The 14,489-nt window shown below is 43.0% G+C and overlaps 1 protein-coding gene across 2 annotated transcripts in view; it reads left to right on the top strand.

Moving 5' to 3' along the window:
• Positions 1-14,489, top strand: part of LOC124006805 (protein unc-13 homolog B-like) — a 108,921-nt gene that overhangs the window by 38,699 nt on the left and 55,733 nt on the right. For both annotated transcript variants that reach the window (XM_046316967.1, XM_046316968.1), the window contains exons 4-8: positions 1,646-1,763; positions 1,997-2,120; positions 3,319-3,392; positions 3,949-3,994; positions 6,274-6,487. In XM_046316967.1, the coding sequence (XP_046172923.1) occupies positions 1,646-1,763; positions 1,997-2,120; positions 3,319-3,392; positions 3,949-3,994; positions 6,274-6,487 (576 nt within the window). The remainder of the gene's footprint in view (positions 1-1,645; positions 1,764-1,996; positions 2,121-3,318; positions 3,393-3,948; positions 3,995-6,273; positions 6,488-14,489) is intronic.

Raw genomic sequence — 14,489 nt, forward strand, 5'->3', positions numbered from 1 at the left:
TGTGGGGTTGCAGAGCTGTGGACCGGGGTAAGGGTAGCCAGGTGGAAAGCATGGCCAGCCATTGAAAAATGGTTGAATGAAGCCTCAAAACACTCATCTGGTTGCCATGGAGACAACCAGTTAGGCATTACTCCATCCTACCCCTGCTTTTGGAGTGTCTTTTAGAAAGTAATGGGAAAAATAATAAATGCAGTAGAATACAAGGTGTGTTCTGTGTAGTGCTTATTTTCAAGCGTTTTCCAAAGCCTTTGTGTCCCTGTGCTGCAGGAGGCTGTTCATTCCCATCTCACTCCACAAACAATGGGGAGCTCAAATGGAACATTATTTAATCAATCAATCAAATGTATTTATAAAACCCTTTTTACATCAGCCAATGTCACAAAGTGCTGTACAGAAACCCAGTCTAAAACCCAAACAGCAAGCAATGCAGATGTAGAAGCATGGTGGCTAGGAAAAACTCCCTAGAAAGGCTGGAACCTAGGAAGAAACATAGAGAGGAACCAGACTCTGAGGGATGGCCAGTCCTCTTCTGGCTGTGCCGTGTGGAGATTATAGATGTTCAATCGTTCATAGATGACCAGAAGGGTCAGATAATAATTATAACTGTGCTTGTAGAGGGTGCAACAGGTCAGTACCTCAGGAGAAAATGTCAGTTGGCTTTTCATAGCCGATCATTCAGAGTTAGAGACAGCAGGTGTGGTAGAGAGAGAGTCCAAAAAAACAGGTCTGGGATAAGGTAGCTCAATACATAGTGAATGAAACCATTATACATGTATTAGACAATCACTGTGTCGCTGTCTTTCTACTGATCTCTAGCTCTCTATTAATGGATTTTTGAATGCTGTTTTCATGGTGGAGTGGGTCTATGGGTTCTTCAATTTGTGTTTCCATGATGCGGAGCGATAGAGAGAGCTCAAAGTGAAGTCGGTGTGTGATTGATCAAAAAGAGTCTTGGTTTATTATTTTTTATGAAATGTAAAAAATTGTCTACTCATTCTTTTTATATTTGTTTTATAAAAGTACTATATGACTGGAAGCAGTTTATACAAGTACATGTTTACATTCACTGTGGCCACGTAAGAGCCAAAGAGATGTGAAGGTGATTGGTCTGCTCATTACAGTAATAGCGTTGTCTTCATTTGGTACATCGCCTTTAGTGTTAGTGGTTTAGAATATTTTTGTTTGCACCTGGCCTCGCTCTTACTGCCACCTTTACTGAGGGCAGTGCACTTTTGATAAGTATCTCTTCTCTCATCTTTCTTTTGAAGTGCCGCAAATGAGATGAAGAAATTATGAGCAGTGGTCGCTTTCAAGTGAGATGCTCTTTTATTGTCAGCAAGCTGTATTTGCATCCTTTTCAATGGCAAATTAAGGATGGAAGGCATCACGACATCTGACATGATGCATAGGCCTAATCAAAGACCAAGGGATCAGTGAACAGCCAGACGGCGCTTAGCCCGAGTTTCTGTAATAATTATTTCAATGTCATGGAGGTGACTCAACACATACTGAATGAAACCATTATACATTTGTTAGACGATCACTGTGTCGCTTTCTTTCTACTGATCTGTCGCTCTATTAAACTGTGTGTCTGTATTGAATGAGAGTTGATCTCCTTTATTGCCTCTCTCTCCTGTTTCTCCAGTGAGATCAACTGTTTGGACCTGGGCCTCATTGTGGAGGTGTGGAACAAAGGCCTTATCTGGGACACCATGCTGGGGACTGCCTGGATCCCCCTCAAGAGCATCCGCCAGTCAGAGGAGGTGTGAGGGGCAGATGATTCACTCATACAACGTTACACACCACCAACACAACTGGCCAAAACATTTAGAGAACACACATTCAGCTCCGATGTTGAAAACCAACATTTACAACACACAGTTCAAATTGTATTTAAAACATGTACAGAGTAGTTTGGGCACTGGTTCACCTCCCAGTTAGTTTCATCTGGTCTCCCTGTCTATGTCCTCTGACCTAGCCCTTTCTCTTCCCTCAGGAGGGCTCAGGGGACTGGACCTTCCTGGATGCTGAGGTTTTGATGAAGGCTGATGAGATCTACGGCACCAAGAACCCAACACACCACCAGGTTCTTCTGGACTCTCACTTTGAGCTGCCCTTTGGTAAAATGTTATATTGATCACAATGTTTCTGTTGGGCACTTAGCTTCCCATAGGATATCTATTTTATATCATATGTTATCTCTTTAAATGTTTCTGTTGATTCTGTGTTGTTTTCTCCGACACATGGGCTTCCAGGCTAAGCGTTCCTTTTTTTAAGAAGCACTGTGGCTTGGCAGGATTGTGTTTTGGAGGACGCACGGCTCTCGACCTTCGCCTCTCCCAAGTCAGTACGGGAGTTGTAGCAATGGAACAAGACTGTAACTACCAATTGGGGAGAAAAATTGTTACGTTTTATGTAAAATAAATGAATCAATCAAAAACTGTGCTTGGCCACACAGTCGTGGATGAACAGGGAGTACAGGAGGAGACTAAACACATGCCCCTAAGATCAATAAGTTAAGTGTTTGTCTGTGAGAGGGACTAGAGCAGCTTTCAGGTGTTTAAGGGCAGGCCTTTGAAGGTAGCGGTAGGGAAGGGAGGCTGTGTGTTTGTCTGGGTTCTGTGTACCACTGATCCCATTCATTCACCAGGACAGGGGTTTGGTTTCATCTGCCTTTGAAGCTCTGGCGTTTTTGTGTTCAGCTCTCTTTAAAGTCCAGAATTTTTATTGCTGTAAATGAATATAGGGGAATGATAAATGGGTTAATGTTAAATTAATATAGGGGAAACACTTTAATGTCCAGTGTCCCATGTTCCTTTACAGAGAGACATCAGGTCACAGGGAGGGAGTCTGCTCTAACAGACCAGTGGTTTGGTAGGAGGCATCAATGTATAATTTACCTGTCTGCACATTTTTGTCAGTTGTTAGGCTGGTAATGTCATCAAGTTAAGGTTTGCACAGTTTTGCAGTCTCTAGAAAGTCTAGTGCTCTGCGCTTATGTCACTGTGAAGTTCTGTCCCTGTCAGTACTAACGTCATTGTCTTGTGCTCTTCTGGGCAATCATTTGCATCTGTCATGACAAACATTACTACAGTGGTGCCCTGTCATTCATGGTCCCTGTCCCCCAACAGTACAGTTTCAGGGCATAGCCAACTATTTTTAATGTCTCTTTCCTAAGTGGCTCATTATATATTAAAAAGGACCATGAATATATAATAGTAGCATGTTGGAGAGTGGATGGTTTAGGATGGTATGGGGTAGGGCAGGATGCAGCTCACCAGTCATCCCACTCTGTGTCTGTGCACCCCTCTCTATCAGACATCCCAGATGACGAGGCGCAGTACTGGACCGGCAAGCTGGATTGCATCAACACTGTGAGGATCTATGATGAGGTAAGGCCTACCCTACATGCTAAGGCGCTATTTCACCAGGAACATGTATGTCAAAAATGTAGTAACAAATTCTACCTATTTATATTTCAAGCAGTTACAGAGGTGTAGTATTTTCCAAAAATACCCTCTGTTTACAAATTGTAAAGTTCCCAGTACAATGCGGTTGAATATTCTGTAACCTTATCTCCAGATTACACTTGGCTCTCTGCATTCACTAGCACACGGTAAAATACATGGAGATGGAAGATGGGACTAACCCTGTTGTCATTTGATATTTTCCTCACCTCGCTTTTGCATGTCACAGAAAACTCTGGTTAGGTACTGTATTGACATGAGCGTGTGTTTATCACTGTGTGCTCTGAAGTGATAACGTAGACGGTAGGTCGAACTATTGCATGCAGTGGCATTGAAGTCATGGTGGGGATGACAATATTATGACAAATGCAGGAGTTTGAGATTGGTGATGAGGATGATGATGATTTTGTTTTTGTGGATTATGATGGTCAGAGGTCACAATTCTTGTTGTCTCCTTTCCTCTCTCTGGTACCCTCTGCAGGATGAGGTCCAGAGACGCCTCATGCCTCCCGCTGCCTCCCAATGCTGTGAGTGGGACTGACTTCCACTCCATAATATCCCACTAGATGGAGCTCTCTCATCAGCCTGTCTTCCATTAGTTTGGCCTTTGTATGTTATTTATTTCCTTGTCCTATTCCTGAGTTATGTGTAAATCTCCTAGCTCAGAGTTGACATCAAGTAAGCCTTTTATCCAATCTTAATTTTCCAGAACAGTCACTACTTATCCAAAGTTATGAAGAATGTCAACACAGGGATGCCACGTTCATGCATGTCTGCTAGTGGTGTTTCTGTTTGTCCACTGTGTATGTTATGGTCATAATTCCCCCCTCCCAAGTCAGGCACTGTTTTTGCATACTCTCCACTACCTCTTACTTTACTTCTCCGCCAACACCCTCACCAGGCAACTATTTTGGATGGACTGACACACTGAGTATGTAACACACAGTCTTTTTCTGATGAATTCTAAACCTTCCCAAAGCTTCACCTTGGCCAATCCTCAATGCTTTGTGCATGTTTTCCAGCACCAACAATAGTCGCTACAGCCAGGGGAAATATCCCCCAGCCCCACCTCATCGCACTACACCTCATGCCATCTGAGTTTCATCATCTATATCAATTTCCCCACAGGACATGGAAACACAAATATGGTTATTATTACTACCTCTATGGAAACATAACTGGACAATAGCAGTTAGGCCTAGATCTATGTTTTTGTAGTCAGCGGGTGACCTTGATAAAGCATAGTGGCAGTTGACTTCCTGAACAGATGTCTGTGAGATGCAACCGCACGGTTTGCCAGCCTGGGTTCAGGTGTCACCTTGACAACTTATTTTCCCCTCTGATTTGTAGAGATACTAACAATACATCAGTTTGTCCCGAGCCATCTATTTATCTCACATATCCGTCTGGAGCGATAAGGCCTATGTCCCCTTAAGCAGGCCACTCAGCTCAGGGTCAGCACTGCAATCCAAAGGACCTGTCTGATGCCAAAATTGAGTCTGGGTCACTAAGGAGAGAGAATTCCCTTATGTCAACATTGCAATTGAGTTACTTAACGCAGTCCTTTTGGAATATCACTTTTTGACTGGAGTGTCCATTTTTGTCTGTATTTAAAGCAGGAATCCTTAATTGAAACAAAGCTGTCACCCACCTGTGTTTTTGGTAAAAAGCTGAGGAATGGGGCTAGAGAAATGTAACCACTCAAATTCATAGACAGTGTTATGTATTTCTAAAAAATGTTTAAAAAAAATTGAAAACGGTAACCTTTATTTAACTAGCCAAGTCAGTTAAGAACAAATTCTTATTTACATTGACATATGCAAGGACTGACCATCCATGATGTCAAAATGATAGTTTTAACCATGTTTTGAGGATATGCTTTGTTTGTTTACAAACATTTGAGTATAACAAGCTTATTTTGGGTTCTGATGTGGTATGACAGTTAATCTAAGCTCAGGTGGCATTTATAAGTTACTGTGCCTTCAGAAAGTACTCAGACCTCTTGACTTTTTCCACATTTTGTTACAGCCTTGTTTTAAATTTGAAAAAATAGAAAATTATCTTCAGCAATCGACACACAATATCCCATAATAACAAAGCGTAAACAGTTTTTTTTGAATTTTTGCAAATTTATCAACAACATAAATATTCCGGCTCTTTGCTATGAGACTCAAAATTGAGCTCAAGTGTATTCTGTTTCCATTGATCATCCTTGATGTTTCTACTACTCGATTAGCGTCCACCTGTGGTGAATTGGAAAGGCACACCTGACTATATAATGTCCCACAGTTGACAGTGCATGTCAGGGCAAAAACAAGTCATGAAGTCGAAGGAGTTGTTCGTAGAGCGCCGAGACTGGATTGTGTCGAGGCACAGATCTGGGGCAGGGTACCAAAAAATGTCTGCATCATTTCATGCCCCCCCCCCCCCCCCCCCCCCCCCCCCCATCAATGTAATACTTTTTAGAATAAGGCTGTAACGTAACAAAATGTGGAAAAAGTCAAGGGTTCAGAATACTTTCCGAATGCACTAACTTAAAAATGTAAAATGGATGTGGCAACTAAGGGTTCTATCTTTAATGGCCTATATATTCAGTTGCATCACTTTCCCCTTCTCACTGAAGTTTTTTTTCTGGTTGGCTTGCATTCAAAAGTGCATGACCCTTGCCCTCCTTACCTCCCTCTTACCTGATCATTCCTGACCTCAGTGTATAGAATGGAGATTCTGTAGTCATTTTAGCAGTTTGAGGATGTAGAGGTCTCTAGATGTTCTGTGTTGTGGAGCTTGTCCTGTTGTCCCTCTACAGCCCTGGATGACCATGACAGTGCAGTGGACGACCGGGACAGTGACTACCGCAGTGAGACCAGCAACAGCTTGCCCCCGCGCTACCATACTACGGCCCAGCCCAACTCCTCCATGCACCAGTACCCCATGGGCCCCCAGCTCCAGAACCACTTGGACTCCTGCACAGACTCCATGCACAGCTTTGACATGGACTACAGAGACCACCGCGGGAGCAGGTAGAGGTTCTGAATAACACACGCAAACATACAGGACATGCCCCTACACAGAATACAAAGACACATGCACAATACAAATTCAGCCATTAAAGATGGCACACCTTTAAACAGTCATACATATTGACACACAGTGAAGAAGAGTTAAGACATGAATATAGTTTTTGAAGTGCAGTCATTTATTGTCTGTTGGTTTGTTCTGATGGCTTGATTTTCATGTAGGAAACTATTAAATTATTATATTGCAAATAGACCCAGTTAACTGAGGGCCTGAGGCTTAGCTCTTTTGTTTCTTGGAGGGCGGGCGACCCTCTTTCAGATGATTTGGGGACATCCACCCTCCTGGTACAGAATGACAGAATCAATCATCAGAATACAAGCACATTTCTTAAGTAAGGTTGGCAGCTTTAAATCTAGTCAGGTTATGTTTATTTGTCACTGACACATCCTTTAACACAGCATAAGAAGGAAGTTGACAATGTCACCTGCTTGAATAATATAAATCGTTCCCCCTAAGGAGTGATTCTTCAATCTAATAATGTTGTGGGCAACAGTGCAAGTTAACCCAATAGATATTGAATCTTTGGGGTTTTGTATAGAATTTGTATAGAATTTTTATCTAGTTAATAAAATATATATTTGTTAACATGCAGTGCCTTCAGAAATTATACCCCTTGACTTATTCCACAATGTGTTGTTTCAGCCTAAATTCAAAATGGATTACATTGATTTTTTTCTCATCCATCTACACGCAATAATACATAATGACAAAGTGAAAAAGTTTTTAGAAATGTTTGCAAATTTATTGAAAATTAAGTATAGAGGTGTATATATATTTACATGCGTATACACAACCCTGTGTTAATACCTATGGCAGCGATTATAGCTGTGAGGCTTTCTGGGTCTCTATGTGCTTTGTACACCTGGATTGTACAATATTTGCACATTATTATTTTCAAAATTCTTCAAGATCTGTTGAATTGGTTGTTGATCATTGCTAGACAGCCATTTAAGTATTGCCATAGATTTTCAAGCAGATTTAAGTCCAAATTCTAACTTGGCCACTCAGGAACATTCACTGTCTTCTTGGTAAGCAACTCCAGTGTATATTTGGCCTTGTGGTTTAGGTTGTCTTGCTGAAAGGTGAATTCATCTCCTAGTGTCTGTTAGACAGAAGACTGATTTTCCTCTAGGATTTTGACTGTGCTTTGCTCCATTCCACTTATTTTTTGTCCTGAAAAACTCCCCAGTCCTTAACAATTACAACCATGCCCATAACATGATGCAGCCACGACTATGCTTGAAAATATGGAGAGTGATACTCAGTAATGTGTTTTATTGGATTTGCCCCAAACATACTGTGCATTCAGAAAGTATTCAGACCCCTTGACTTATTCCCCATTTGTTACATTACAGCCTTATTCTAAAACCTGTTGAAGCAGGTTGGATGGGGAGCATGCTGCACAGCTATTTTCACATCTCTCCAGAAATGTTCGATTGGGTTCATGTCCGGGCTCTGGCTGGGCCACTCAAAGACATTGAGACTTGTCCCGAAGCCACTCCTGTGTTATCTTGGCTGTGTGCTTAAGGTTGTTGTGCTGTTGAAAGGTGAACCTTCGCCCCAGTCTGAGGTCCTGAGCGCTCTTGAGCAGATTTGATCAAGGATCTCTCTGTACTTTGCTCTGTTCATCTTCCACTCGATCCTGACTAGTCTCTCAGTCCCTGCCGCTGAAAAACATCCCCACAGCACGATGCTGCCACCACCCTGCTTCACCATAGGGATGGTGCCAGGTTCCTTCCAGACGTAACGCTTGGCATTCAGGCCAAAGAGTTCAATCTTGGTTTCATCAGACTAGAGAATCTTGTTTCTCATGTCCTTTAGGTGCCTTTTGGCTAACTCCAAGCAGGAGTGGATTCTGTCTGGCCACTCTACCATAAAGACCTGATTTTGGTAGAGCGCTGCGGAGATAGCTGTCCTTCTGGAAGGTTCTCCCATCTCTACAGAGGAACTCTGGAGCTCTGTCAGTGACCCTCGGGTTCTTGGTCACTTCCCTGACCAAGGCCCCCATCCCGATTGTTCAGTTTGGCTGGGCGGCCAGCTATAAGAAGAGTCTTGGTAGTTCCAAACTTCTTTCATTTAAGAGTGATGGCAGCCCCTGTGTTGTTTTGGACCTTCAATGCTGCAGAACGTTTTTGGTACCCTTACCCAGATCTGTACCTCAACACAATCCTATCTCGGGGCTCTACGGACAATTCCTTCAACCTCATAGCTTGGTTTTTGCCAAAGTTGGATTACCTTTCTAACCAAAGGTGATGGAAACAGGATGCACCTGAGCTCAATTTCAAGTCCCATAGCAAAGAGTCTGAATACTTACGTAAATACGATATTAGTTTTTTTTATATAAATTTGCAAAATGTATTAATTGTTTTAATACATTTTAGGAAAATGCTGTAACGTAACAAAATGTGTTTTAGGAAAATGCTGTAACGTAACAAAATGTGTACAAAGAAGGGGTCTGAGTACTTTATGAATGCACTGTAACACTTTGTATTAAGGAAAAAGGTACAAAATCTGTCGTTCTGCCCCTGAGCAAGGTAGTTAACCCCCTGTTCCCCGGGCGCCGAAGAGGTGTTGATTAAGGCAGCCCCCCACACCTCTCTGATTCAGTTGGGTTAAATGTGGAAGAAAAATTTCAGTTGAATACATTGTTGGTTAACTGACTAGGTATCCCTCTTTCCCTATGTTGTGTGTAGGCCAGTGACAAGAAATCTCAATTTCATCTATTATAAATTCAGGCTGTAAAATAACAAAATGTGGATAAAGTTGTGGGGTGTGAATACTTTCTGAAGGCACCGTAGTTAAGAAGGAACACATTTGGTCTTAAACCAAAATGGTCAAATTGTCAAAATTGTCCAACTGCTTGGAAGTTTTCCAGGATGAAACACAAATAATTTGCTAACTCCAGTCATATATCCAGTGTAGAATGGTTATTTGCACTCTTACATGTGTGACTTGCTTTGTAAAACATGTGGCTCAATGAGATTGTGGTAAATGTCAGTCTGTGTGGACAGATAGAAAGCTGATCCGGATAATTCCATAACATCTGAAAAGAAAAGTGGGATTACAGCCAGGATTTTCTTTTCCTTCAGACGTATTCTTTTACAAAACTTATTTTGGTAGTTTTAATGAAACTGAGCTTAGTTTAGCCTGCTTTGGTCACATATGGATCTTTGGGACCCTGGTGTTGGTTTAGTAATAGAGATTGCCCTCCTCGACCATGTCTCTATGTGGTCTGTAATACTACTTTGGACAGAGATGATTCAGCTTGGATTTTATGTTGTTGATAATCCCCCAGAATGAGGTGAATTTCTGTCCTCACACACACAACGCACTTATATCAAACAATCTTAATAATACTGTTTCCAATATACTCACATACACATTCACCACATTTTTATCATATGTATGTATTTAATGCTTATTGTCTCTGTCACATTGTCTTTATCTTACTTTTTTTGTCCTGTTATAAGATGCAATCTTTGTATTGTTTTCTTTTCTGCTATTGTTTCCTCTCACATCCCATTGTACCTCTACCTTAATAAATTAACCTAAACTAGAGCCATAAACCATAAAGGGAGTGTCAGGATCATCCCTGTAGATTATGGTATGGGTGCGGAGGATTAGGAGAGCATGTACAAAGTGCAGGGGAGAAATCAGCTGAGCGAGTTACTGGACAAGGAAGAGAATCGTTGGCCTGAGGACGATGTTATCCTCCGCATGGGGAGAGCTCTCACTGAGCCCTCAGGCAGCTCACTCTCCCAAAGCACCCAATGCAGTGGCATCCTACCTGCCATCTACCCAGCGGGCTATGACACTATCGATCGGCAGTGGACGAAAAAGATTGGGAATCCAGGAGGACTGGCCGACTTGGAGTCAGAGAAACTCCCCCCTAATCTTGCACTCCTCCGCCAGAAGAGAGGGGAGCTGGTGCTGCGCCAGGTGTTAAAGATCGAGGTGGAACAGATGACACCGTGTCTCAAGCCATACAAGAACAGACTTATTTACAAGACTAGGATGTGCGCCAAAAACATGCTGAGAGACACTTTGGAGAACTACATAGTGTATCAGGAGGACGAAGCTGCCAGAATGAGGACAGGTATAGGGTACGATTCAGAGGAGGAGCTGCACTACTCCAAGCGATAGGAGGAGGAGCTAGAGGAAATTGCCTCCTTAGCAGAGACCATTCATTCTGAGAATGGGAGGGGCCATGGCCAAGGCAGACATGCTTCATCCCATGGAAGTTACATAGACCAGCATCAGAGTTATCTGGTTAAGCAGAGGGGAAAGGTGGAAATGGGAGGATGGGCTCCTGAAGCAATGCTGTTCTCCAGTGGAGGAACCAGGTGACAAGTATATGGATCCCATGGATGAGCTCCAGTGCCTAGTTGAAACAGTATCAGATTACCTGGCTGAAAAAGATTAGGAAATAAGCAGGTATGTGTCCCTTCAAGTCATCCATATCAAGGTTATTTTCCCAGGGCAGCGTAAGTATAGAATCTACTGGAGAGGACCCAAGGACCCCTAGAGATGTCAAGGAGGAGACCCAGACAGAGGCTTCTCCTTAACCAGGAATATCTGGAGTGAGAAATGCTATGAGTTCATTACTCAGTTCCTTCACTGACAAGGTTAGCTCAGCCCCAAGCAGCCCAGCTCAGGTTCTGCAGAAACTAAAGAAGTATCACCTGCACCATCTTCTCAATCTGGTATATCCACACTGTTTTCTTTCATTCCAAAATCCACCAGTCCTGCTCCTGTATCTGTTGTAATCTCCTACAGTTCACCCCAGCAGAACATTTCCTTCAATTTACCTTCCCAGTCTGATGCCAAGACACAAGTCCACAATCAAGATACACCAGTCATTAGAACAGAGATTCTAAATACTACAAGCGATAAAGTTCAGGACTCTGCAACGATGCCACAAACACCAGCAGTCACTTTCGCTTTTGAGAAAATTCATTTTGGTAAACTTTTTTCAGGTGAAGAGGTAGTGAACTCCACAGAGGGAAAATGACCTCCAGGGAGAAGTGGCTCAAGAGAGGACTCTCAAAATCTTGCAAACTGGGATGAGAAATGTATCCAACTAGGTGAACAGTCAAGGGCTGTGATAGGAGACAGAAGCCTTGATAATTCAAGAAATACACCCCAGAATAAACGATGTGTTAATGCACAAGGAAAAGTTGTGCATGGGAGACATGACTGACTGCCTCTCAGCAATATGTGTCTACAGTGGGTGGGAAGCCCATTAGCCAACTAGAACCAGTGCGTTCAGGGTTCTTTATCCCTTTCAATAAATATTTCAGCTCATTAATTGCACCAGTTAACCCTGTTCTCTCGCAGGGCCCTCCCTGTTGCAGTGTATCCTGTATTTGAGTCAGAACCAGATATTAGCTTAGATAACCCTATGGAGGAGCCATCTTTAGGCAGTAAGCTAAACTGTCAGTTTCTTTCCTCTTATGATGTCTCTTCCCATCAGCCTTCAAACCCAGAAAGAGGAATGTTCTTTGGAATCATGAAATTTGGTTCTGGTGAGGATGTCCATGCCTCCAAACCCCCAGAAAATCCTAGTCAACAACAGGCCCAGCATCACCAATTCACCCCAGCTCCACATCAGTAGCATATGCAGCAACATCAGAGACCACCTCCAATGCCTCTTGGGCATTCTCCTCCTAAACCTGAACCTCAGGGTTTTTAACAGGACTTCTTAGATTTGGCTCTGCGGGTGACTTATCTGGGAACCCACCACCATAGCAAGTTCCCCCAAACAGTCAACCCCCTGATCCAGTAATCCTCAACAGTTCCCTTGCAACCTCCCACACAAGTGCAAGTCCTCATTCTCAGCCGGGGGGTATTCTCTCAGGGTTTCTGAGGTATATTAATTTTCACAAAGTCTTCTGCCTCAGTTTGTATGATGGCAATTTGCATAAACTCCAGAATGTTATGAAGAGTGATCAGATGAATTGCAATGAATTGCAAAGTCCCTCTTTGCCATGCAAATGAACTGAATCCCCCCCAAAACATTCCACTGCATTTCAGCCCTGCCACAAAAGGACCAGTGGACATGTCAGGGATTCTCTCGTTAACACAGGTGTGAGTGTTGACATTGCTGGAATATCAAGAACTTCAAGGAGAGCGGTTCAATTGTTGTGAAGGAGGCTTCAGGGCATCCAAGAAAGTCCAGCAAGCGCCAGGACCGTCTCCTAAAGTTGATCCAGCTGCGGGATCGGGGCACCACCAGTACAGAGCTTGCTCAGGAATGGCAGCAGGCAGGTGTGAGTGCATCTGCACGCACAGTGAGGCAAAGACTTTTGGAGGATGGCCTGATGTCAAGAAGAGCAGCAAAGAAGCCACTTCTCTCCAGGAAAAACACCAGGGACCGACTGATATTCTGAAAAAGGTACAGGGATTGGACTGCTGAGGACTGGGGTCAAGTCATTTTCTCTGAATTAATCCCCTTTCTGATTGTTTGGGGCATCCGGAAAAAAGCTTGTCCGGAGAAGACAAAGTGAGCGCATCCATCAGTCCTGTTTCATGCCAACAGTGAAGCATCCTGAGACCATTCATGTGTGGGGTTGCTTCTCAGCCAAGGGAGTGGGCTCACTCACAATTTTGCCTAAGAACACATGAATGAAATAAACACCATGAAATAAAGAATGGTACCGACACATCCTCTGAGAGCAACTACTCTCAACCATCCAGGAACAGTTTGGTGACGAACAATGCCTTTTCCAGCATGATGGAGCAACTTGCCATGAGGCAAAAGTGATAACTAAGTGGCTCGGGGAACAAAACATTGATATTTTGGGTCCATGGCCAGGAAACTCCCCAGACCTTAATCCCATGGAGAACTTGTGGTTAATCCTCAAGAGGCAGGTGGACAAACAAAAATCCACAAATTCTGACAAACTCCAAGTATTGATTATGCAAGAATGGGCTGCCATCAGTCAGCATGTGGCCCAGAAATTAATTGACAGCATGCCAGGGCGGATTGCAGAGGTCTTGAAAAAGAAGGGTCAACATTGCAAATATTGACACTGCATCAACTTCATGTAATTGTCAATAAAAGCCTTTGACACTTACGAAATGCTTGTAATTATACTTAATTAACATCTGACAAAAAATATCTAAAGGCACTGAGGCAGCAGACTTCGTGAAAATTATTGTGTCATTCTCAAAACATTTTGCCACGACTGTACCGTACCAATCAGTCCCCAATCCCTCAGACACTTTCTGCAGCTCCTCTCATTCCCCCCTAGCCAGCAGTACCCAAACAAGCAGGATGTGTAGTTGCAAAGACAAATTCAACCAACTCAACAGCCTAGTCAACAGGTTCAAAATCAACTAACTAGCAGCCTTGTCAATCCAGAGTTCTGCTCTCTGGGCTATTTAAAAAAAAATTCACAGACAATGTGCCTCAGCCAAGAAAGGCAGCAACATGTAACCTCACCACCACGTGTAACCTCACCTCACGCATTCTAATCGAATGATTGAACAGAAACAGTACTGGACTGATGAAGAGGGTGCATTGAACTTGACCACCAAAAGGAATAAAGCTACGTTTGGCAAATGGAACTTTTGATAATAGCAGCTGTTATAGTCTTAATAGCATTTCATATCATGAGGGATACTATGAGGAGAATCTATCTTATTCAGCTATTTGGCAATATAGTGATCAGACTGTTACTCAGATACCTAGACTTTCACGACAAGCCATCATGTCTCAGCAAGCTGCTCCAACAACACAGCCCACAGTCCTAACCATTTCCATGAGCTCACTCAATAAACCTGCCTCTCCCCTACAGCCACAAGCACAGCACAGCACACCACAGATAGACCAGCTGGAAAAAAACAGCTGAAAAACAAGCTGAACCACCACAGGGGGGATTTATGAGCTTTTTCAAGTCTGCCTTACTGATTGAGGAGCTGATGCCAGAGCCCACTAAACCC

The sequence above is a fragment of the Oncorhynchus gorbuscha genome, linkage group LG20 (assembly GCF_021184085.1).
Source record: "Oncorhynchus gorbuscha isolate QuinsamMale2020 ecotype Even-year linkage group LG20, OgorEven_v1.0, whole genome shotgun sequence".
Classification (NCBI taxonomy): Eukaryota; Metazoa; Chordata; class Actinopteri; order Salmoniformes; family Salmonidae; genus Oncorhynchus; species Oncorhynchus gorbuscha.